This window comes from Halichoerus grypus, chromosome X, assembly GCF_964656455.1.
Source record: "Halichoerus grypus chromosome X, mHalGry1.hap1.1, whole genome shotgun sequence".
Lineage (NCBI taxonomy): Eukaryota > Metazoa > Chordata > Mammalia > Carnivora > Phocidae > Halichoerus > Halichoerus grypus.
Window position 1 is genome coordinate 86,545,517 of NC_135727.1, and position 24,780 is coordinate 86,570,296.

The 24,780-nt window shown below is 38.0% G+C and overlaps 1 protein-coding gene across 7 annotated transcripts in view; it reads left to right on the forward strand.

The window, feature by feature from the left end:
• The window catches only part of PHF8 (PHD finger protein 8), a 92,417-nt gene that overhangs the window by 61,879 nt on the left and 5,758 nt on the right, over positions 1-24,780 (forward strand). For all 7 annotated transcript variants that reach the window (XM_078064544.1, XM_078064545.1, XM_078064546.1 and 4 more), the window contains 2 exons: positions 12,990-13,085; positions 21,992-22,101. In XM_078064544.1, coding sequence (XP_077920670.1) covers positions 12,990-13,085; positions 21,992-22,101 — 206 coding nt within the window. The remainder of the gene's footprint in view (positions 1-12,989; positions 13,086-21,991; positions 22,102-24,780) is intronic.

Here is a 24,780-nt window from a genome sequence, read left to right on the forward strand (position 1 = left end):
TTTTATTATGTGTTCGCATTTTACCTGTGAAAATTTTCCCCATCATTTGCTTACTCATGATTATGGCCTTCTCTTTCCACTCGAAGAATTCCCTTTAACATTTCTTGCAGGGCTTGTTTATTGGTGATGAACTCCTTTAACCTTTGTTTGGCTGGGAAACTTTTTTTTAAAAGAGAGGGAGTAAAGGGAGGGACAGAGGGAGAGGAAGAGGAGAATCTTAAGCAGGCTCCATGCGCAGTATGGAGCCTGATGCAGGGCTCAGTCTCACAACCCTGAGATCATGACCTGAGCTGAAATCAAGAGTCAGACGCTTAACCGACTGAACCACCCAGACACCCCTGGCTGGGAAACTCTTTATCTGTCTTTCTATTGTGAATGATATCCTTGGTGTGTAGAGTATTCTTGGTTGCAAGTTTTTTCCTTTCAGCACTTTGCATGTATCATGCCACTCTCTTCTGGCCTGACAAGTTTCTGCTGAAAAAAATCAGCTGATAACCTTATGGGGTTTCTCTTGTATGTAACTGTTTTATTTTCTCTTGCTGCTTTTAAAATTCTCTTTATCACCACTTTTTGCCATTTTAATTACCATGTGTCTTGGAATGGACCTCCTTGGGTTAATTTTTTTTTCCCCTTGGGTTAATTTTGTTGGGTGCTCTCTGTGCCTATGGGATCAGGATATCTGTTTCCTACCCCAGATTAGGGAAGTTTTCAGCTATTCCTTCAAATAAATTCTCTGCCCCCTTCTCTCTCTTTTCTTCTTCTGCAATCCCTGTAATGTGAATGTTATCACACTTGATTGATGTCACAGAGTTCCTTAATCTATTCTCATTTTTTTCTTTTTGCTGTTCAGCTTGGTTGCTTTCCATTATCTTGTCTTCCAGATTGCTGATCCATTCTCCTGCCTCCTCTAATCTACAATTGATTCCTTCTAGTATATTTTTATTTCAGTTATTGAGTTCTTCATGTCTCACTGGTTCTTTTTTATATTTTCTGTCATGTTTGTTGAAGGTCTCACTGAGATCCTCCAGTCTTTTCTCAAGTCCAGTGAGTATTTTTATGACCATTACTTTGAATTTTCTATCAGGCATATTACTTATCTTCATTTCGTTTAGCTCTGTTGCTGTGGTTTTGTCCTGTTCTTTCATCTGATACATATTCCTCTGTCTCCTCATTTTATCTGACTGTCTTTGTTTCTGTGTATTAGGAAATTAGGCTACATCTCCTGATCTTGAAAGTAGTGGCCTTATGAAGAAGAGGTGTTGTAGTGCCCTATAGCACAATGCCCCCTGTTCACCAGAACCAGGCAATTTAGGGGTGTCTCCTATGTGGGTGCATGTGCCCTACTGTTGTAGCTGCTCTGTGTTTGCCTTCAGTCCAGTTGGTTGCAGTGGCCCTCTCTGCCTACTTTGGGCACACAGGGCAGGGTTTGGTCCCTGTGCTGTTAAAGGGCCTGTCTGGGGTTGCCATGAGCTTGTAGTTGGGTGGTATCAGTAGTTAGACACTTGCCTGCCCTCAGCCCATCTGCTGGGGCTGTAGTCACATTGACCTGCAGGGCAATCTCCCTATGTAGTACTCTGGAAGGCTTTCATTGGTTGGTGGGGCTGACAGACCAGATGCCTGCTCCCAGTCCAGGACTGATGGGCAGAGCACTATCTCTGTGCTGCCAGTTATAAGGTTTGGGTGCTGGAACTGAGGGCATTCTGGTGTGTGTGGTTATCTTCCCTTCTCCCCAGGGTGGTAGTCACTTTGGAGTGGCACTCTTCCCTGCTGGGGTTGCTTGCAGGGTGTGTTGGGACAGGAGGAGTAGCTTTGGAGGGAGCCCTGCCTCCTGAGTTGGATGGGCTGATTGGCAGGAGAGCATGGGGGTAGGGCCCATGATGCTAGCAAGATAGGTGGACAATGTTTGCACTGGTTCCCACCAAGTGGCCTATCTAGGCTGGGGATGGGGGAAGAGAAATGGTGCCCACCAACAGTTTTGTTCTTGGAGAGGTCTCCTAAAAATCCCTGCCCCTCCAGCACAAGTTCTGTGATTAGTAAATAAATCTTCAGTATAAAAGCACCCCAGGTGCTTTTCAGACTGCTGCTTCTATGCTTTATATTGGCTGGGTTGTTACACGGGCCCCTAAGGGGCTGGGACACAGTTCCCTGTTGCCCCCCAGCTCTCCAGGATCTAAGCCCTCTCTAGGATCTAAGCCTGTTGATTTTTAAAGCACCCAGAGGTAAACCCTGCTGACTGTAAAAACTCTCAAAGTGAAGCCCCACTTGTTTTCAAAACCAAATGTTATGGAAAATTTGTCTTCCACAGTCTTCCTCTGAGCCTGGGGTGCCTGGAGTGGGGTCTCATCCTCTCACTTCTTTGTGCTTGTAGTGTCCCTTCTGTTTATGGTTAGTCTTGTTTCCATCCCTCCTACCCTTTTTGATGTGGCCTTCTGTCTATAATTAACTGTGTAATATCTGTTCTGCCAGTCTTTGTGTCATTTTCAGGGTCAGTTGCACGGATGTGGCTGTTTATCTTGGTGTGTCTCTGGAACAAAGTGAGCTCAGGATCCTCCTATTCCTCCATCTTCCAACTTTGCCTGTTTTTTAATTGGGTTTTTTTTTCTTAAATGTTGAGCTTTGAAAGTTCTTTATATAGTCTGAGTTCAAGTCCCTTGTCAGATACAGGATATTTTCTCCTAGTCTGAGCTTCTCTCATTCTTAACACCTCCTTTCTTAAAACAAGCACTTTCATTTTCTAGAAAGTCCAGTGTATCAGTTTTATCTTTTAATGATTATGCTTTTTGTGTCTCATTTAACAATTCTTTATGTAAACTCAGGTCATACCAGTTTTTGCCTCTCATCTAAAAATTTTACGGTTTTAGGTTTTACATTTCTAACCATGATCTATTTTGACTAAAGTTTTACATAAAGTATGTTTAGGTTGAGGTTCACCCTTTTTTTGGTGTATGGATGTCCAGTTGTTCCAAGACCATTTGTTGAAAAGACTTTTTTTTCCCCATTGACTTACATTTGCATCTTTGTAAAAAATCAAATGGCCATATTTGTGTGGCTCTGTTTCTGGATTATTTTTTTTTTATTGATGTATAGATCTATCTCTTTGCCAATACCTCACTGTCTTGATTACTGTAGCTTTACAGCAATTCTTAAGATCAAGTGGTATGAATTCTTCAATTCTGCCTTTCCATGTAAATTTTAGAATTGGTTTGTCTGAATCCACAAAAATTTCTACTGGGATTTTGATTGGAAATGTGTTTAAATGTATACATCAATCTGGGGAGAATTGGCATCTTTATTTTTTTATTGAGGTAAAATTCACAAAACATGTAGTTTAACTATTTTAAAGTGTACAACTCAGTGGCATTTAGTGCATTTTCCAAGACATTTTTTTCACCCCAGGAAAAACTCCCCATATCCATTAAGTGATTGTTACCCATGCCGCCCCCTCCTCTTGTCCTCTGGTAACCACTAATCTGCTCTGTGTCTGTATGGGCTTGCCCATTATAGATATTTCATATAAAAGTAATCATGTAATATGTGACCTTTTGTGTCTGCCTTCTTTTCTTTAGCATAATGTTTTCAAGGTTCATCTAAGTTGTAGCATATATAAGTATGTTGATCCTTTTTATGGATGAATAGTTATTTCATTGTATGGATATGCCACAATTTATTTATCTGTTCATCTGCTGATGGGCATTTGGGTTATTTCCATCTTTTGGCCATTATGAATAATGCTGCTACAGACATTTGCGTCTGTTTCTGTGTGGACATATGTTTTCATTTGTCCTGGGCATACACCTAGGAGTAGAATTGCTGGATTGTATGGTAATTCTATGTTTAACTCTTTGAGAAATCATCAGACTGTTTCTACAATGACTGCAAGACAGTTGGCATCTTAGATATCAAGTCTTCTATGTATATGGTATTCCCTCTGTATTTAGTCTTTTTAAAATATCTTTCATCAGTGTTTTATAGATTTTAATACAGATCCTGCACATGTTTTGTTAGATTTATCCCAAAGTTCTGTATTTTTTGGAGATACAAATGGTACCTTTTTTAACTTTTGGTTTCTAATTGTTTAATGATAGGATACATAAATGTGATTGATTTTGTGTTTTGACCTTGTATCCTGCAACCTTGGTATATTCACTTATTCTAGGAGTTTTTAAAAATATATTCTTGGGATTTTTTGTATAGATAATCATGCCATGTGCAAATATGGACAATTTTATTCATTTCATTCTAATCTGTAAGTCTTTTATTTCTTCTTGCCTTTTTGTTCTGGCTAGGACTTCCAGCACAACGTGGTGACAGTGAGCACCCTTACCTGTTTCCAATCTAAGGAGGAAAGCATTCAGTTTTTTCACTATTACAGTGTTAGCTGTAGGTTATCAGGTTAAGGAAGTTCACTTTTTTTTTTTAAAGGGTTACTTTATTGTTTATATTTTCCCCATGCCTTTAGTGTTTTTTTGTTTTTTTTTTAATTTTGGGGCTCGATCCCAGAACCCTGGGATCATGACCCGAGCCAAAGGCAGACACCTAATGATTTAGCCACCCAGGCACTTCTATTCCTGTTTTGCTGAGAGTTTGTTTATGAGTGGGTGTTGAATTTTGCCCAGTGTTTTTATTCCATCAATGGATATGATCACATGGTTTTTCTTCTTTTGTCTGTTAATATGGTAGGTTACATTGATTTTCAAATATTGAACCAGACTTAAAATTACAGTATAGACCTTACTTGATCATGGTATATTATTCTCTTTATATATAACTGGATTTGATTTGCTAGAATTTCACTGAGGATTTTTGTGTCTATGTTTATGATGGATATTGGTCCGTAATTTTCTTTTCTTTTACTCTCTGACTTTAATTTTGGTATCAGGGCAGTACTGGCCTCAAAGAATAAGCTGGGAAATATTCCCTTCTCTTCTATTTTGTAGAAGCAGTTGGGTAGAATTAGCGATTCTTTTCATTTTTGAATGTTTAGTAGAATATGTGAGTGAAACCACCTGGGCCTAGAGATTTCTTTTTCAGGTTTTAACTATGGTTTTTATTTTCCTTAGTAGGTTTGGGTTATTCAGGTTATCTGTTTCTCCTTGGGTGAGTTTTGATAGTTTGTGTCATTCGGAGAATTGATCCATTTCAGCTAAGTTGTAGAATTTATGGGTGCAGAGTTGTTTGTAGTATCCTCCTATTATCCTTTTAATGTCTATGAGGTCTTTAGCATCTCTCTCTTTTTATTCTTGATATTAGTAATTTGTGTCTTGTCTTTTTTTCTTGGTCCTTCTTGCTGGCATTTTATCAATTTAATGGATCTTCTCAAAGGACCTGCTTTTGGTTTTATTTAATATTTACTACCATTTGTTTTATTACTCAGGGTTTAGTCTATGTTGATAATTTTGCATTGTGAACTTGAGAAGAATGTGTATTCTACTAATGTGGGGTTGAGTGTTCTATAAATTTCAATTAGATCAAGTTGATTGATGGTTATGTCTTCTTGTCATTATGTTATTATGTTATTTCCTATCAGGTAATTTTCCTTGGTGTAAAGTTACTTTGTCTGATGATACAGTCAATCCAGCTTTCTTTAATTAATGTTGGTATGGTGTATCTTTTTCTATCCTCATTTATTTATTTGTTCATTTATTCGTTCATTCATTCATTTATATTTACCATGACCCAGAACTCCGTCTGTATCATTTATCTTTGTTTCCCAAGTGATATTCAATTCACAGTCACACAGAATTAAGAGAAAAAAAGCTTGAATCTGTTCTCTCTGCTATTCACTGAAATAATTTAGAATAAGATGAGGCCTCATTTCTCTCAACTAATCCAAGAGGAAACTGGTATTCACTGTTTGAAAAAAAAGAAAGGAAAATAAACTTCTAAGACTGAACTGACCCATTCATTGTAGGTCAGGAAACATCTATACACCTCACTTATCAGCAGGAAAATGCAAATGGATACAACCACATAATTACTTAGTATAATTTAGAATTCTTACTTCAGTGCTTGCAGGGATGTGGCGGGACCAAACTGGTGCAGTCTGGTGACAGGAACATTAATCGTGAAATCTCACTGTGGAACATGTAGCCCAGACAGTGTCTCCCACAAATCCATCAGGAGACCAGTTTGCCAATATTCCTGTAGGGGGCCTTAATGCCCATCCCTTGGGGAAAGGAGAAGTCAAGGGTGATAAATGTTAGCACAGTTAGAAATAATGAGCTAGATTTACACACAGAAACATACATATCTCAGATGTAGCATTGAATAAGAAACTAAGAAACAATGACATTTTGACAAATTAAAAATGCACACAACACTAGATATTTTTCAGGAGAAATTTAAGTGACTGTTATCCTTTTATTTTTAACCTATCTGTATGATTCATTGAATGTGAGTTTTTTGTAGCCAGCATTTAGTTGAATTTTGTGGTTTAAAAAAAAAATCCTTATTGATAATCTATTTTAGACCATTTACATTTAATGTAACTAATGATATGTTCAGGTAAAGGCTTACCATTTTATTATGTCATTTATATTTGTTTCCTCTGCTTTTTGTTTCTCTCTTTCTCATTTCTCCACCTCATTTGGATTGTTTGGATGAATTTTAGTATTTGATTTACATTTATCAATTGAGTTAAAATTTTACTATTTTTCTTTGTATAACACCAGTTTTTTTTTTTAGATGTTTTTAAAGATTTTATTTATTTGAGATAGAGCGCACAAGCAGGGGGGAGGGGCGGAGGGAGAGGCAGACTCCCCGCTGAGCAGGGAGCCCGATGCAGGACTCGATCCCAGGACCCTGAGATCATGACCTGAGCCGAAGGCAGATGTGTAACCGACTGAGCCACACATGCGCCCCTGTATAACACCAGTTTTTAAAGAGACTGTCCTGGGGCGCCTGGGTGGCTCAGTCGTTAAGCATCTGCCTTCGGCTCAGGTCATGATCCCAGAGTCCTGGGAACGAGCCCCGCATCAGGCTCCCTGCTCTGCGGGAAGCCTGCTTCTCCCTCTCCCACTCCCCCTGCTTGTGTTCCCTCTCTCGCTGTCTCTCTCTCTGTCAAATAAATAAATAAAATCTTTAAAAAATAAAAATAAAAAAAAATAAAGAGACTGTCCTGTCCCCATAGGATGATCTTGGCACCCTTGTCAAAAATCAGTTGACTTTGAGTGCCTGGGTAGCTCATTTGGTTAAGCATCCTATTCTTGATTTCAGCTCAGGTCATGATGTCAGGATCGTGAGATCAAGCCCTGCATTGGGCTCCATCTGGGCTTGGAGCCTGCTTAAGATTCTCACTCTCTCTCTCCCTCTGCCCTTCCCCCCCCCCCATGCTCACACATGCTCTCTTTCTCTTGCTCTCTTTCTCTAAAAAAAAAATATCAATTGCCTATAGATGTAGGTTTTTTTTTTTTCTAGACTCTCAATTCTGTTCCATTGATCTATATGTTTATCCTTATGCCAGTACTAAAAATGTACAGATCACTGTAGTTTTGTAGTAAGTTTTAAAATTGGGAAATGAAATCCTCCAACTTTGTTCTTTTTCAAGATGGTTTTTGCTATTCTGGGTCCCATTTTGGGATGAGCTTTTCCATTTCTGCAAAAAAATGCCATTGGTATTTTGATAGGAATTGCATTGAATTTGTAGAATGCTTTGGGTATTATTGCCATCTTAACACTATTAAGACATCCAATCAATGAACATAGACTGGTTTTCCATTTATTTAGGGTTTCAATTTCAGTAATGTTTTGTGGTTTTCAGTATTTAAGTCTCATACCGTCTTGGTTAAAATTTATTCTTAATTGCTTTATTCTTCTTGATGCTATTGTAAATGGAGTTGTTTTCTTAATATTCTTTACAGATTGTTATTTGCTAGTGTATAGAAATACAACTGATATATTTTTAAAGATTTTATTTATTTATTTGTCAGAGAGAGAATCAGGCTCCCTGCTGAGCCAGGAGCCCGATGTGGGACTTGATCCCAGGACCCTGGGATCATGACCTGAGCTGAAGGCAGATGCTTAACCAACTGAGCCACCCAGGCACCCCTAGTCTTTCACTTTTAAGTGTGATGTTAGCTGTGGGTTTTCATAAATGCCTGTTACTGTATTGAAGAAGTGCCCTTTTCTAGTTTTCTGAATGTTTTTATCTCGAATGGGTGATGGGTTTTGTCATTCTTTACCTGCATCAACTGAGATGATCATGTGTTTTCCTTCATTTTATTAGTGTGTGTAGTATATTGACTTTCCTTTATTAGGAAAAGGAAATACATTTTTGTCATTAAACCTCAAATGAATTTAATTTTTTCTTTCATATAATTTTGAAAAATATTCCTCTTTTCTTTACTTTTCTTTCAGTTTTATTGAGAAATAATTGACATAAAGCATTGTATAAGTTTAAAGTATATGGAATAATGACGTGACTTACATATATTGTAAAATAGTTATGACAGTATGTTTAGCTAACATCCATGGTGTCATATAGTTACAAAAAAAGAAAAAGAAAGGTATTTTTTCCCTGTGATGAGAACTTTTAGGATCTATTCTCTTAGCAACTTTCAAATAAACCAGACAGTTGTATTAACTATAGTTGTCATGTTGTACACTGATCCTTATAACTGGAAGTTTGTACCTTTTGACCACCTTCATTTAATTCCCCCCACTGTCCAATCTCTGCCTCTGGTAACTACAAATCTGATCTCTTTTTCTATGAATTTGGATTTTTTTCTTTTAGATTCCACATGTAAGCAAGATCATACAGTATTTGCCTGTCTCTGACTTACTTCACTTTGCATAATACCCTCAAGGTCTGTCCAGGTTGTTTCAAATGGTAGGATTTCCTTCTTTTTGTGGCTGACTAGTATTCCATTACACATATACCACACTTTCTTTATCCATCATGCATTGATAGATTGATTTTGTTGATTAATTTTCTTACTTTGAACCACTCTTGCATTCCTGGGATAAATTCCTCTTGGTCATGGGGTATAATCCTTTTAATAGGCTGCTGAATTTTCTAGCATTTGATTGAGGATTTTTGCATCAATACTCATAAAGCATATTGTTTGTAGTTTTCTTTTCCCGTAGTATCTTTTTCTGGCCTCATAGTATGAGTTTAGAATGTGTTCCCTCCTCTTCTATTTCTTGGATAAATTTGATAAGGATTCCTGTTAATTTTTCTTTAAATGCTTGGTAGAAATCACCAGTGAAGCCATTTAGTCCTGCACTTTTCTTTGTTGGAAGCTTTTTGACTACTGATTGAATCTCTGTACTTGTAGGTTAGTTGAAATTTTCCATTTCTTTTTAAGTTAGTTTAAGTGATTTGTGTGCTTCTAGGAATTTGTCCATTTCATATAGTTTATCTAATTTGTTGGCATACAATTGTTCATAATATTCTCTTACAGTTCTTTTTATTTCTGGAAGGTCTGCAGTTATGTCCCCACTTTTATTTCTCATTTTAGGTGTTTGTGTCTTCTCCTTTTTTTTTTTTTTGGTCACTCTAGTTAAATACTTGCCTATGTTGTTGATCTTTTTTTCAAAGGACCAACTTTTGGTGTCACTGATTCTCTCTATTGTTTTTTATTCTCTATTTAATTTACCTGTGCTCAAATCTTTATTATTTCCTTCCTTCTGTTAGCTTTGGATTTAGTTTAGTTAATCCATTTACATTTAAAGTGATTACCAGTAGGGAATGACTTATTTCTATTTTGCTATTTGTTTTCCATGTATTGTATCATTTTGTTCCTCATTTCCTTGTAACTGCTTTCTTTTGTGTTTAATTGATTTTTTTGTAGTGTACTGATTTGATTCACTCCTCATTTTTTAAATGTTTTTTAGTTTTTTTTCCATAAAGTAAGCCCTGGAGATTATAATTAATATCCTAACTATATAACTTTATAAGTTTAGTTTGAATCAGTACCATTTCACTTCCATAGCATACAAAGACTTCGTTCGTATACAGTTGTCTTACCGCATCTGTTATTTTTGTCACAACTTAAACCTTTATATATTGTGTTTCTATTGACACAGATTTATAGTTATTATTGTATGCATTGGAATTCTAAATCATATAGCAAACAAAAAGAGGAGTCAGAAACCACAAATACAACAATATGGGCTTTTATATATACCTCTGTACTTACTTCTGCTGGTGGTTTTTGTTTCTTCATGTAACTTTGAGTTACTCTCTAACATCCTTTCATTTCAGCCTGACAGACTCTATTCAGTATTTCTTAAAGGTCAGGTTTACTAATGACAAGCTCTCTTAGATTTTGTCTACTTGAGAATGTCTTAATTTGCCTTCATTTTTGAAGGATAGTTTTACCCAATATATTATTCTTGGTTGACAGTGTTTTATTTCAGTGTTTTAAATAGATCACCTAACTGCCCGCTGGTCTCCATTGTTTTTGATTAGAAATTGATTGTTAATCTTATTGTGGATTCTCTTGAGATGACAAATTGCTTGTGTCTTGGTACTTTCAAAATTCTCTCCTTGTTTTTATCTATTGACTGTTTGAATATAATGTAGCTCATTGTGGATCTCTGAGTTTATCCTACTTGGAATTCATTGAGTTTCATAGATGTTTATCTTCATATATTTCGTAAAGTTTGGGAAGTTTTTGTCTGTTATACCTTCATATAGTCTTTCTGCCTCTTTTTTCTCTGTCCTCTCCTTCTGGGACGCCCATATGAATACGTTGGTAAGCCTGATAGCATCCCACAGGCCCCTTTGCCTCTGTTCATTTTTTCTTCTTTCTTTGTGCTCATCAGACTGGATAATTTTAATTGTGCTTTCTTCACATTCACTGATTATTTCTTCTGTCTGCTCAAAATCTTAACTATTGAATCCCTGTAGTGAATTTTTCACCACCACATTGTACTTTTCAGCTCCAGAATTTCTATTTGGTTCCTTTTTATATTTTCTTTCTCCTTATTGATATTCTATTTTTTGTTGAAACAGGGCTCTCTTTGATCGTATAGGGCAGTTGATTTAAAGTCCTTTGTATAGTAAGTCCAATGTCAGCTTCCTCATGGACGGTTTTTATCAATTTCTTTTTTTCTGTAAGTAGGACATACTTTCTTGTTTCTTTGCATGCCTCATAAGTTTTTCTGAAGCTGGGACATTTTGAATATTATATAATGTGGTAACTCTGGAAGTCCTATTTTCCTCTCCCCAGAGTTTGCTGTTGTTGCTTACTGTGAGCTACAAGTTATCTGTTTATTTAGTGACTTTTCAAAGGATTTTTGTAGACTGTGTCCTTTTGTGTGTGGTCACTGAAGTATCCATTCTGTAGCCTCAGTGGTCAACTGAGATTTCTTGACAGAAATTTACTTAAATACCAAACTGAGCAGATTTTGTTGTTGTTGTTGTTAAGCCGTCCCCTTGTTGTAAGTTTTTGATTGTATTCCAGAGTCCCCAAAATGTTTATTCTTACAGTTTTTGCTAGCTCAACGGTTGCTACAGTGGAGGGACAAATACTTGGAGCTCCTAACTCCATTTGGGGGGCATCACTCCTTCTACCTTTATATTTTTAATATGCATATTTTAACTTGTATTTTTTTAAATGTCTAGACTTACTTATTATCTACATCTTAACCTCTCTTGAATAAGACATGAACCTTAGAATGGAATTTCTTTTTGCATGTTACTTTATGCTTATTATCTCTCAATCATCACAACTTTTCAAAGCAGGTGGTATTATTTCAGTTTTACGGGTGAAGATAGTGAGACCTAGAGAAGTTTTCCTAAGTTACAAAGATAGTGAGTCAGTCCAGGATTTCAAAGTCATATCTGATCCCTAGACTCAAGGTTTTTCTACCATACCATACTTCTTTCCTTGAGATGGAAAACCCTTTCAGACCCAACAAAATAACATTGACAGCCACTGGGGCTATTAGGGATGGGATCTTTCTCAAACAACTGTTACCAGCAGTCATTTCTTTTGAGGGACAATCGGTGACCCCTCTTTTTTTTTTTTTTTTTAAAGATTCTTTAATAAAGGCAGGGGTTTTACCTCTTTGCCCAAGAAAAGAAGGCCTGAAAAATGAACTCATTTTCCTATAAAGAGGTCCTACTAGAAGGAAGCATGAGACTGGATTCCTCTGATGAAGCAGAATTCTAGAGAAATTTGAGGCTGGTCATTAGGAGGAGTAGGATCACTAGGAAGAAGTTTCACTCTCACTTTGCTTCTCTTTTAGGTTTAGAAGCAGTAGCAACAGAGTTTGACTTCATCAGTAGGATCTATCTACATCATTGTCCCATTAAATTCTACACGTGTTGCCTGTGGATTGTGAGGAGAGTGTGATAAAACTGGATGTTTGTGTGTATGTGTATAGAATGAGATACTTGTGTATGTGTGTTTTGCTGTTCAGATCATTCAGTTTCAGTAATCTTGTTGCCAGTTCAGCCCAAGTGGTCTTTTTGTTCCCTTTGTGTGAATAATGTGTATAGCATTTCTTTTTCCATTTCAGCCAACATTTATTGAGTACCTACTCTGCATTGTGTTAGGCTCCCTTATTTTGAAATCAAATAATACTTATCCCTGCCCTCACAGTAAATTGGGGGTGACATATTTGCTTTTCAACTCTCAAATACTATATAACAAATAACTCCAGTAGAGGTACACCCAGGATACTCTGCAGAGTTGAAACATCTGAATCAGATTAGGAGAACAAGAAAGGCTTCTTAGGAAGTGAATCTAGAGCTGAATTTTGCAGGGTCAGTAAAGTAACTCATGAGGTTACTCACTAAATGGATGTTGAATGAGTGAATCAGAATTAGGTGATGCTTGAAGAAGGATATTTGCAGCAAAGGTACAAAAGTAGAAAGACATGAAGAGTATGTGGCACATTCAGGGATTCCTGCATTTGAGTCTGGATTAAGTAAAGGGTCTACTGGTAGGGGAGTGGGAGGAGCTGAGGTGTAAGTATCATTCTGTCTTCACCCTTCTGGATGAAATCTCAGTTTACCCTGCTTTTCCCTCTCACTGCAGTTTACCCTTCCCTGGAGTCTGATGATGATGACCCTGCTTTGAAATCTCGACCCAAGAAAAAGAAGAATTCAGATGATGCTCCATGGAGTCCTAAAGGTGATCCAGTATTCTGTCCTTAAACTCTGTAGGTATGGTTTGGGGAAAATAGGCTGGGATAGTTGGGATATTTAACATAAGAAGACATGATGCAGTCACTCCTTTGTTTACTCAGCAAACATTTGTTGAGTACCACCTGTGTGCTAGGGTACCGTGTTAGGTGCTAGAGTGAAAATGATCGTGATAAGACACATTTCATGCACTCAGCTCAGCAAAGTCAGAGGTAATGGAGCATGTTGCTTCTGATGTTATATGGCTTGAGATGAAAAGAAGACCTTGAGTGGATTCCAGCCAGCAGTCTGAGGCTTCTGAGAACATTCTGCTACCATCATCCCAGACCTTTAGTAATATGTTGTCAAATGAAGGAAATTCTGCTGACTGTTGAACTCTACAAGGCCCAAGACTCCTTAGATTGTCACCTGTACTGGCTGAGAGGCCAGCTCTGAGGAAGGAAGAAAGAATGATCATTGAGTTGAACATGGAATTTAGAGGGTATAAAAGAATTTTATTCATCTCACTGGTTGGGTGGTTTCAAGTTGGAGGGTGTGTCAGTTAGCTTTTGCTGCTTACCAAATGACCCCAAACTTAGTGGCTTAGAACAATGACAGCCGATCATTTCTCATGATTCTGTAGGTTGGCTAAGCTATTGTTCTAGTCTTGACTGGCTTGGCCCCAGGCTGGGTGGTCTAAAAAGATCTTCTTCAGGAGTCTAGACCTAATTTGGGGTGGCTAGTGCCTCTCTCCATGTGGACTCTCCTGGTCCACCAGGAAGCCAGCACAAGCACTTTTTCACAAGAAAGCAGAAGCATGTCCATTAGCAAGAGAGGGAAAGCCCCAGTTTGTAAGCACTTTTCAAGCCTCTGCCTGTGTCTTGTTTTCCGTTGTCCCACTGGCCAAAGCAAGTTACATGGTCAAGCCTCAATTCCAGGGGTGGAGATATAGATTACATCTCTTGAGACAGGGAGCTGCAGAATCCTCGTCTGCATGCAGGGAGATGTGGGCAAGTTGAAAGCCATTACTGCAACAGTCTGCCACAGACGGTGCTCGCACCTCAGTACCCATGGTTCCCTAGGAAATCCCCTGCTGGCTCCACCCATCCTTATCTGGCCTTTCTGCTATTTGCTTGGGGTTGGGGGAATGGGGTGGTAGGGTAATCCTAGAAGTGCTGTCTTAGTGAGTCAGTCAGCAAATGTTACTATTTTCTGATTGTATTTTTCCCTATAGTTTCTGGCTGATTAGCACAGTAGGAAAGTTGGAAAATACAGAAAATAGAAGAACGTGTAAGGAAGAAACCACCCATGATTCTGCTACCCAGAGGCAGCCCCTGTATTAATGTTTTGACGTGTTACCTTCAAATCTGTTTTTCCTATGTATTTCTTTTTATGGTTGAAATTACACTGTGTATACAATCCTGTATCTTGCTTTAAATTTTTTTTGACTTTTAAATTAATGTGTATATGATAGCAAATCATATAGCACAGAGGAGTTTAGGATGAAATACAGTGGTCTTCACCTCTGCTTTCCTCACCTCCAGTCCCATGCCTGAAAGACAACCTTCTAGTTTTCTTTTTTTCTGGTCATTACCTCCAAAACTCAAGCTAATAGGGTTTATACCACTATTTCTTGATGTATAAACTTAGCCTCTGTTTCTCTTCCTCTCAGCTTCTGTCAGTCTCTCTTGATTACCCACTTTCTAAGATACAGACATTAGTACACTGTTCTTCTTCTGACCTTCTGTGAATCCGTACATTTTCCTTTACATTGTCAAGGTTGTTAGCATTTACATTGCCTTGTGATTAATACTCTATATTAACTAGGGGTTGACTGTAAAAGTTGAAAACCAATTCATAAACCTGGCCTTTTAAATATTGCTTCATAAGAATGTCCTTATGCCATTGTTTATAAATATTTTAATAGCCACAAAATATTCTATCCCATGGATATGCCTTTTTTACCTAACTTCTTTAATGTGAGGCATTTAGCCTATTGCCTAGTTCACATTTGGGGTGAACATATTTATATGTGTTGGTGTCTCTGATTATTTACTCAGGATGGATTCCTATTAAACTCCAAAAGGACAAAACTTACATGTGGGTATATAGTAAAATCTTTCCCTCTCACCCCTGTTCCACAGCCTTCACTTCCCAACTAGAATCCTCCACTGGAGGGTTGCTATAAGCCTTTAGTTAATTTCCAGAGTTCTGAAAAAGTTTATTCTGACATTTTTTACCAGTTTTTTCATTGTTTTAATTCAGGAGTGTTTGGAGGTCCTTAACTTTGCCATTTTTGCTGTTGTCATCCATCGTAACATACTAAATAGTTCAGTATGCATGTCTATGAAAATGACATTTTCTTCTATAACTATAGTACCATTTTATGACACCTAAGTAAAGTAACATTTATTTTCTCATATCATTTAGTACCAAATCCTTATTCAAATTTCCCCCCCAATTGTACCAAAAATATCTTATAATTTGCTTATTCAAACCAGGTTCTATTCAAGGACTAAATTGAATTTAAATTAAAAAAATTTTTTTAAAAAGACATTTTGTGGGGCACATTTTGTGGGGTTTTGATTTGTATTTCCCTGATGATGAGTGATGTTGAGCACCTTTTCATGTGTTTGTTAGCCATCTGGATGTCTTCCTTGGAAAATTGTCTATACATGTCTTCTGACCACTTATTAACTGGATTATTTGTTTTTTGGGTGTTGAGTTGGTAAGGTCTTTGTAGATTTTGGATACTAACCTTTTATCCGATATGTCATTTGCAAAGATCTTCTTGCATTTTGTCAGTTGCCTTTTAGTTTTGTCAATTGTTTCCTTCATTGTCCAGAAGCTTTTTATCTTGATGAAGTCTCAATACATCATTTTTGCTTTTGTTTCCCTTGCCTCTGGAGACGTGTCTACTAAGAAGTTGTTGCAGCTGAGGTCAAAGAGGTTGTTGCCTGCGTTCTCCTCTAAGATTTAGATGGTTTCCTGTCTCACATTTAGGTCTTTCATCCATTTTGAATTTATTTTTGTGTATGGTGTAAGAAAGGGGTCCAGTTTCATTCTTCACATTCTTTTTTCCACTGGATATTCTTTCCTGCTTTGTCAAAAATTACTTGGCCATACAGTTGTGGGTCCATTTCTGGGTTCTTTGTTCTGTTCCATTCATCGATGTGTCTGTTTTTGTGCCAGTAGCATGCTGTATTGATGATTACAGCTTTGTAATACAGCTTGAAGTCTGGAATTGTGATGCTTCCCACTTTGCTTTTCAATATTCCTTTGGCTTTTCAGGGTCTTTTCCTGTTCCATACAAATTTTAGAATTGTTTGTTCCAGCTCTGTGAAAAATGCTGGTGTGTTATTATGATAGGGATTGCATTGAATGTGTAGATTGCTTTGGGTAGTATAGACATTTTAACAATATTTGTCCTTCCAATCCAAGAATATGGAATGTTTTTCCATTTCTTTGTATCTTCTTCAGTTTCTTTCATAAGTGTTCTATAGTTTTCAGCATACAGATCTTTTACCTCTTCGGTTAGGTTTAGTCCTAGGTACATTATGATTTTTGGTGCGATTGTAAATGGATCAATTCCTTGATTTCTCTTTCTCTTGTTTCATTATTGATGTATAGAAATGCAACAGATTTCTGTATGGTGATTTTATATCCTGTGACTTTGCTGAATTCTTGTATCAGTTCATAATTTTTTGGTGGAGTCTTTCAGGTTTTCTACAAAGAGTATCATGTCATCTGTGAAGAGTGAAAGTTTTACTTCTTCCTTGCTAATTTGGATGTGTTTTATTTCTTTTTGTTGTCTGATTGCTGAGGCTAGGGCTTCTAGTACTATGTTGAACAACAGTGGTAAGAGTGGACATCCCTGGCATGTTCCTGACCTTAGGGGAAAAGCTCTCAGTTTTTCCCCATTGAGGATGATACTAGCTGTGGCCCTTTCGTGTATGGACTTTACAGTGTTGAGGTGTGTTCCTTCTATCCCTACTTTGTTGAGGGTTTTTATCAAGAAAGGATGCTGTGTTTTGTCAAATGCTTTTTCTGCATCTATGGAGAGGATCATATGGTTTTTATCCTTTATTTTATTAATGTGGTATACCACATTGATTTGTGAATATTGAACCACCCCTATGCAGCCCAGGAATAAATCCCACTTGATCATGGTGAATACACCTTTTAATGGACTGTTGGATTCCATTAGCTAGTATTTTGTTGAGAATTTTTGCATCCATGTTCATCAGGGATATTAGTCTGTAATTCTCTTCTTTAGTGGGGTCTTTGGTCTTCGAATCAAGGTAATGCTGGCTTTGTAGAATGAGTTTGGAAGTTTTCCTTTCATTTCTATTTTTTGGAACAGTTTCAGAAGAATAGGTATTAAATCTTCTTTAAATGTTTGGTAGAATTCCTCTGGGAAGCCATCCGGCCCTGGACTCTTGTTTTTTGGGAGATTTTTGATTACGGATTCAATTTCTTTGCTGATTATGGGTCTGTTCGGCTTCTGTATTTCTTCCTGTTTCTCTTTTGGTAGTTTATATGTTTCTAGGAATGTATCCATTTCTTCCAGATGGCCCTATTTGTTGGCATATAATATTCTCTTATAATTGTTTATATTTATTTGGTGTTAGTTGTGATCTCTCCTCTTTCATTTGTGATTTTATGTATTTGGGTCCTTTCTCTTTTTGATAAGTCTGGCTAGGGGTTTATCAGTTTTGTTAATTTTTTCAAAGAACCAGATCCTAGTTTTGTTGATCTGTTCTACTGTTCTTTTTTATTTCTATATCACTTATTTCTGCTCTGATTTTAATTATTTCCCTTCTGCTGGCTTTAGGCTTTATTTGCTGTTCTTTTTCCAGTTCTTTAGGTGTAAGTTTAGGTTGTGTATTTGAGACTTTTCTTGCTTCTTGAGGTAGGACTGTATAGCCATGTACTTCCCTCTTAATACTGCCTTTGCTGCATCCCAAAGGTTTTGGACTGTCATGATTTCATTTCCATTTGCTCCCATGTATTTTTTAATTTCTTCTTTAATTTCCTGGTTAACCCATTCATACTTCAGTATGATGTTCTTTAACTTCCATGTGTTTGTGTTCTTTCCAAATTTTTTCTTGTGGTTGTCTTCAAGTTTCATAGTATTGTGGTCTGAAATATGCATGGTATTATCTCAATCTTTTTGTACTGGTTGAGGGGTGATTTGTGAGCCAACGTGTGATCTGTTCTGGAGAATGTTCAATGTGCACTCGAGAAGAATGTGTATTCTGCTGCTTTAAGATGAAATGCTCTGAATGTATCTGTTAAGTCCATCTGGTCCAGCCTGTCTCTCAAAGCCATTGTTTCCTTGTTGATCTTCTGCTTAGATGATCTGTCCATTGCTGTGAGTGGGGTGTTAAAGTCCCCTAATATTTTATTATCAGTGAGTTTCTTTAATTTTGTTATTAATTCACTCATATATTTGGCTGTCCCAAGTTAGGGGCATAAATATTTACAGTTGTTAGATCTTGTTGGATAGCCACCTTTTTTGTGATATAGTGCCCTTCTTCATCTCTTATTATAGTCTTTGGTCTAAAATCTAGGTTGTCTGGGAGTGCCTGGTGGCTCAGTTGGTGGCTCAGTCGGTTGGGCATCTGACTCTTGATTTTTGGCTTGGGTCGTGGTCCCAGGGTCGTGAGATCAAGCCCCACACTGGGCTCTGCACTGGCTGTGGAGCCTGCTTGGGATTCTCTCTCTCCCTCTGCCCATCTCCCTCCTCCAAAAAAAATCTAGTGTGTCTGATGTAAGTATGGCTACTCCAGCTTTCTTTTGATGTCCATTAGCATGATGGAGCCCCTCACGTTCAATCTGGAGGTGTCTTTGGTTCTAAAATGAGTCTCTTGTAAGCAGCATATTGATGGGTCTTGTTTTGTTTTTTTTTTTTATCCATTCTGATACCCTGTGTCTTTTATTTGGAGCATTTAGTCTATTTACATTCAGAGTAATTATTGATAGATACGAATTTAGTGCTATTCTATTACCTGTAAAGTTGCTGTTCCTGTAGATTGTCTCTGTGCCTTTTTAGTCTTTATTGCTTTTGGTCTCTCTTTCCTGCTCAAAGTGTCCCCTTTAATATTTCTTGCAGGACTGGTTTAGTGTTCATGAACTCCTTTAGTTTTTGCTTGTCCTGGAAACTCTTTATGTCTCCTTCTATTCTGAATGACAGCCTTGCTGGACCAAGTATTCTTGGCTGCATATTTTTCCCATTTAGCAGGTTGAATGTATCATGCCACTTCTTTCTGGTCTGCCATGTTTCTGTGGCCAGGTCAGCTGCTAACCTTATGTGTTAACCTAACCCTTGTAGGTTAAAGACCTTTTGTCCCTAGCTTCTTTCAGAATTCTCTTTTTTTTTTTTAAGATTTTATTTATTTATTTAATTGACAGAGACAGCGAGAGAGGGAATATAAGCAGGGAGAGTGGGAGAGGGAGAAGCAGGCTTCTCACCGAGCAGGGAGCCCAATGCGGGGCTCGATCCCAGAACCCTGGGATCATGACCTGAGGTGAAGGCAGTCGCTTAACCAACTGAGCCACCCAGGCGCCCCCAGAATTCTCTCTTTATCTTCGTATTTTGCAAGTTTCACTCTCATGTCTTGGTGTTGGCCTGTTTTTGTTGATTTTGAGGGGAGTTCTCTGTGTCTCTTGGACTTGAATGCCTGTTTCCTTCCTCAGATTAGGGAAGTTCTCAGCTATAATTTGTTCCAATAAACCTTCTGCCCCTTTTTCCCTTTGTTCTTCTTGCTTCAGATCATTTTTAAACAAATAAAATATCACCTTTAAAGAAAGGACTTCAGCCTCGTGAATTGCTTATTCTAGAATCTGCATACTACTTATACAGAAAGGTTTTATAATAATAATAATAATAATAATAATAATAATAATAATAGCTAATCGACCAAGGAATCTTCAAATCTAGATTGGTAGCACTACCACCTCTTTTTTTTCTGTGACATTCACTTTTTTCATTAATTAAAAATAGAATAGTACAATAAATTTCCATACACCCACCACTAAGAATCACAGTTATCAAGATTTTGCCATGTTTGATTCATCTATTATTTTCTTTTTTTTTTTCAAAATTGTGCTTTAAAGCAAATCCTAGATATTGTGTCATTCCCCACTTCCAATGTACTTTAATATACATCTCTAAAAAATACATTTTCTCAAATAACCACAATCCTGTTATACATAACAAAATTAGTAATAATTTGATAATTCCTGTACATTATCTAATACTAAGTCCATAATAAAATATCCTCAATTGTCTAACCAAAAAAAGGTATTTTTATAGTGGGTTTGTTTAAATCAGGATCGAGCAGAGTTTTACATTGCATTTGGCTGTTGTGCCTTTTGAGTCTCAATCTAGAGCATTCCCCCCTCTTTTTTTTTTGCTATTTATTTGTTGTAAAAACTAGTATATTTGTCCTATGACCCATCCCACCTTCTAGATTTGTGTTTGCTTTCTTGTGACATTTTCTTTTTAATGAAACCAGGCCAGTTATCTAGTAGAATGTCTGATTGTTTTCTCATGGTGTCATTTAACTTGTTCTCTTATTTCTGTTTTCTAAAAACTGGAAGTAACATGAACCACTTACTTGATTTTAGATCTTTGGCAAAACTACTTCCAAGGTGATGCTGTGAATTTCGTATTGCATTGCATCAGGAGGCACATGAAGTCAGCTGTCTTGCTATTAGTAACAATCAGGTTAATACTTAGTTAAGGAGGTGATATGATCTCACCATTGTAAAGTTAGTTTTTTCCTTGTTGAGGCTAGCAAGTAATATGTGAGGTAATAGTTTGGTACTGTGTCAGTATCCAGGTCCCTAGAATCAATTGTTTTATTAGGGCTTGCAAACCTGTGATTTTCCAATTTTGTCATTCCTTCTACATTTATTAGCTGGCATTCTTCTGTAAACGGGAGCTTTCCTTCATCATCTGGGGCTGTTTGATAAAATACACTCGCTGTGTAAAATGTGTGATAAATAGCTATTTTTTTAAATAACTGTTTTTTGATTCAAGGTTGTTAAGGCACTATAAAAGGGTTATACAAGAAGACAGTCTTCTTCAGGAGCTCACAGCCTGTTGGGTTGGCAAAATAACATGCACAACAGCACATCAAAGTAAGGGAATGAGACAGGATGGTATGGTGCTATATATTAAGTGACTGGTGCACATAATAAATTCAGGAGAGGGAGAGGTCAGTGTGAGCAAGAGAGGACTGAGAGGTTTTTTTGTTTTGTTTTAAGATTTTTATTTATTTAGTTGTCAGAGAGCACAAGTAGGCAGAGCAGCAGGCAGAGGGAGAGGGAGAAGCAGGCTCTCCGCCGAACAAGGAGCCCAATGTGGGACTCGATCCCAGGACGCTGGGATCATGACCTGAGCCGAAGGCAGACACTTAACTGACTGAGCCACCCAGGCGCCCGAGGTTTTGTATAGAAGGTTGATTTCAGCTTACCTTTGAAGGACGGTCAGGTTTTGAATAGGTGGACAAAGGAAAGAGGGTACTCTAGGTAGTGTCGATGGTGAGGAGGAAGGCAGGGGGAGAGAGGGTGAGCTGTACATATTCTGGAGGTATAATAAGGAATCCATTCTGTCTAGAGAAGCTGAGAATATGGGTGTGGAAATAAGGCTGAGGAGGTAGGTAGGCCAGGCACAGAACATGGACAACCTTAAATGCCAGTTCAGGAAAGTTAACTTTTATCCTGTAATCATTGTGTGCTTTGTGTACTTTGAGCATTTGTAAATTAGCTTCTTACCTGATGGGAGACAAAATCAGACTTTGTAAAAAGCTAGAATCTGGGAGACCAATGAGACCACCTTTGAGGGGCTCAGAGGTAGGGAATTTGCTTGACATTGAGATAAATGTTTTCATCCTGTTTCCTCTGCAGCCCGTGTGACCCCAACTCTACCAAAGCAGGACCGTCCTGTGCGTGAGGGGACCCGGGTAGCTTCCATTGAGACAGGCTTGGCTGCAGCAGCTGCGAAGCTAGCCCAGCAGGTAGGTGCTGACACCCAGGCAGTGGCCCTGCTACTGATCCCAGTTTGCCTTTAGGACAAAAACTAGAAATGTCTCAGAGGCTGTTGTTGGGAGCCAGTGGAGACTAAGCAGGCCAACTTCTCTCTGTCCTTGAATGAGAGCATTTGCCTTCAGATGAAGCCCCGAGGTGTTTACCAGCTGAGTATATTTGAGTTCCCAGCCACCCAACCAGTATCAGAATTTGTTTTTTGGGGAGAAGCTTTCCTTGTCCTCTATACCAAATATTATTATTATTTTTAATTTAAATTCAGTTAGCCAACATATAGTACATCATTAGTTTCAGATGTAGTGTGTTCAGTAATTTATCAGTTGCGTATAACACCCAGTGTTCATCACATCATGCTCCCTCCTTTAATGCCCATCACCCAATTACCCCATCCCTCCACGCACCTCCCTTCCAGCAGCCCTCAGTTTATTTCCTGTAGTTAAGAGTCTCTCATGGTTTTTCTCCCTTTCTGATGACTTCCCATTCAGTTTTCCCTCCCTTCCCCTATGATCCTCTATGCTATTTCTTATATTCCACATATGAGTATTTAGCTTGGGTCATGGTTGATATTTTTGATTTTGTCCTCTTGTTCATCCATTCTTCTCTGGGCAAAATGACTAGAAAGAGGAATTCACAACAAAAGAAAGAACCAGAGGTGTACCAAATATTATTGCCTTAATATTTACTCCCTACTTCCCAAGAAAACTTCAGCCACTAGCTTTTATCCTACAGGGTCACTTCACTAGAACCAACTTGACCTCCTAGCAGGTTATAGTTTGCAAAGTTCTTTAATGTGTATACTGTGCTCAGCAACCCTGGGAGCAGTTGGAGTTGAATTTTCTGATTCTCTCCTTATCCACATCCCCTTGGCTCCTTATGCTTAGAGCATTTGTTGAGCATCTACTTTACGTTAGGTGCTTCCATGTACAATGTTTCATATAATCTGCCCAGTAGCCCAGTTCAATAGGTGATATTTTCATCATTTTGCAGGTGAAGAAAAGGAGGCTCTCTTTAAGTGACTAGTCCAGGATAATACAGCCAGTAAATGGAGGAGACAAGATTCAAACTCATGTCCTCTAACTTCAAACTTCCTGTTACTTGCTATTTCAATAAAAACAGTTAAATGTTTACATAATTTAATAATTATATCCTATTTAAAAATGTAGAATTTAATAGGATGATGTTTTTAATATGCTGTTATATGGAGCTCTAGAGTTGCTTAGAAATGTCTCAGTAGCTGTTGTTGGGAGCCAACGGAGACCAAGCAGGCCAGGCAAGCCTTCTTTGACCAGAACTTCTGTTATGTATATCCTAGTGCCATCTAAGATGTAATTTGGAAAAAAAGGGAGGGGAGTTTTACTGTTTAAAATAAACAGATAAATTAATTAAAGGTGTGAAAACTACTACTAGTGCCTTCTAAGGAGCTCACTTCTGTTCGGTTTGGTCAGGGATGACCTCAAAGAAGAGGATTTGAAATTTGGGAGGGGTTTTGCAGGCTAAGCTTTTAGAAGGAACAGGGAGGCATTCCAGGAGAAGGGAAATCCTTGGCAAAGCACCCAAGGTCCTCTTAATTTGGTCTCTAGTCACCTCTCCTCCCTAACCTCCTTCCAGCCCCGCTTTGCACCAGCCATACTATTGCACCACGGTGCTTGTAATTCGCTTAGTGTACATCACATTGTCTCATGCCTCTGTGCCTTTGCACAGGTTGTTTTCTCTGCCCATTGGGGATCGTCCCTTTCAGATGCCCTTACCTAACACTCTTTCATACCATCTACCACCAGTTTATTTCAGTGGCCTTCTGTGCTTCTGTTGTATTCTCTCATGGTACTTATAAGTATGCTTTTCTGTGTCCCTTATTAAACTGTGAGTGCCTCAAGGGTGGGGATATATCTAATTTAACTTGATATCCCCACTATACTAAACATGTGTTTAGTCCGTGTTGGGCAAGTGAGTGAATGGATGCATGAATGAATGAGCAGATCTTTCTGCATTGGAGGCTTCATGTTGGGGAATGGAGTAAGATAAATTCAGATTAAAAAAGGAATTGTAGAGCCAGCCTGCCTGAGTTCAAATCCTCACTCTACCACTTTAGCACATTACTTGATTTCTCTGTGCCTCAGTTTCCTCCTAAACTTTGAGGACTAGATGAGGTAATGTGTGGGAAAGCTCTGAGAATGGCACTTGCCACAGAGCAAGTACTATAGACATGTTAGTTTTTCAGTGTTATCACTATGGATTGGGTAAGTATGAATGACCAGACTATGGAAGACCATGAAAGTCACACCTGCTAACAGGTTTTTGAGCAAGGAAATTTGCAAGGTGTAAGTGGTCCTGTCCTAAGACGGTCTAGTGTTTAGTGAGGGAATCTGGATGAATTATACAAGGAGACTGGCAACGAAGATAGAAAAATTTAGGCTGTGTGATCTAGGTGTGGATAGATAATTTCTGGATTCAGGTGAGAGAAATGGGGGCAGAAATGTAGTTTCTGGTATGGGTGGAATAGCAGTATGGTTGAGAAAAGAGATTCTGAAGCCGGATGGCTTAGGTCTGAATCCTAGCTTGGCCACATATTGGTCCTATAACCTTGGAAAAATGACTTAATCTCTCTGTGCCACAGTTTCTTCTCCTAAAAATGGGATTTTCATTCTTTCTTC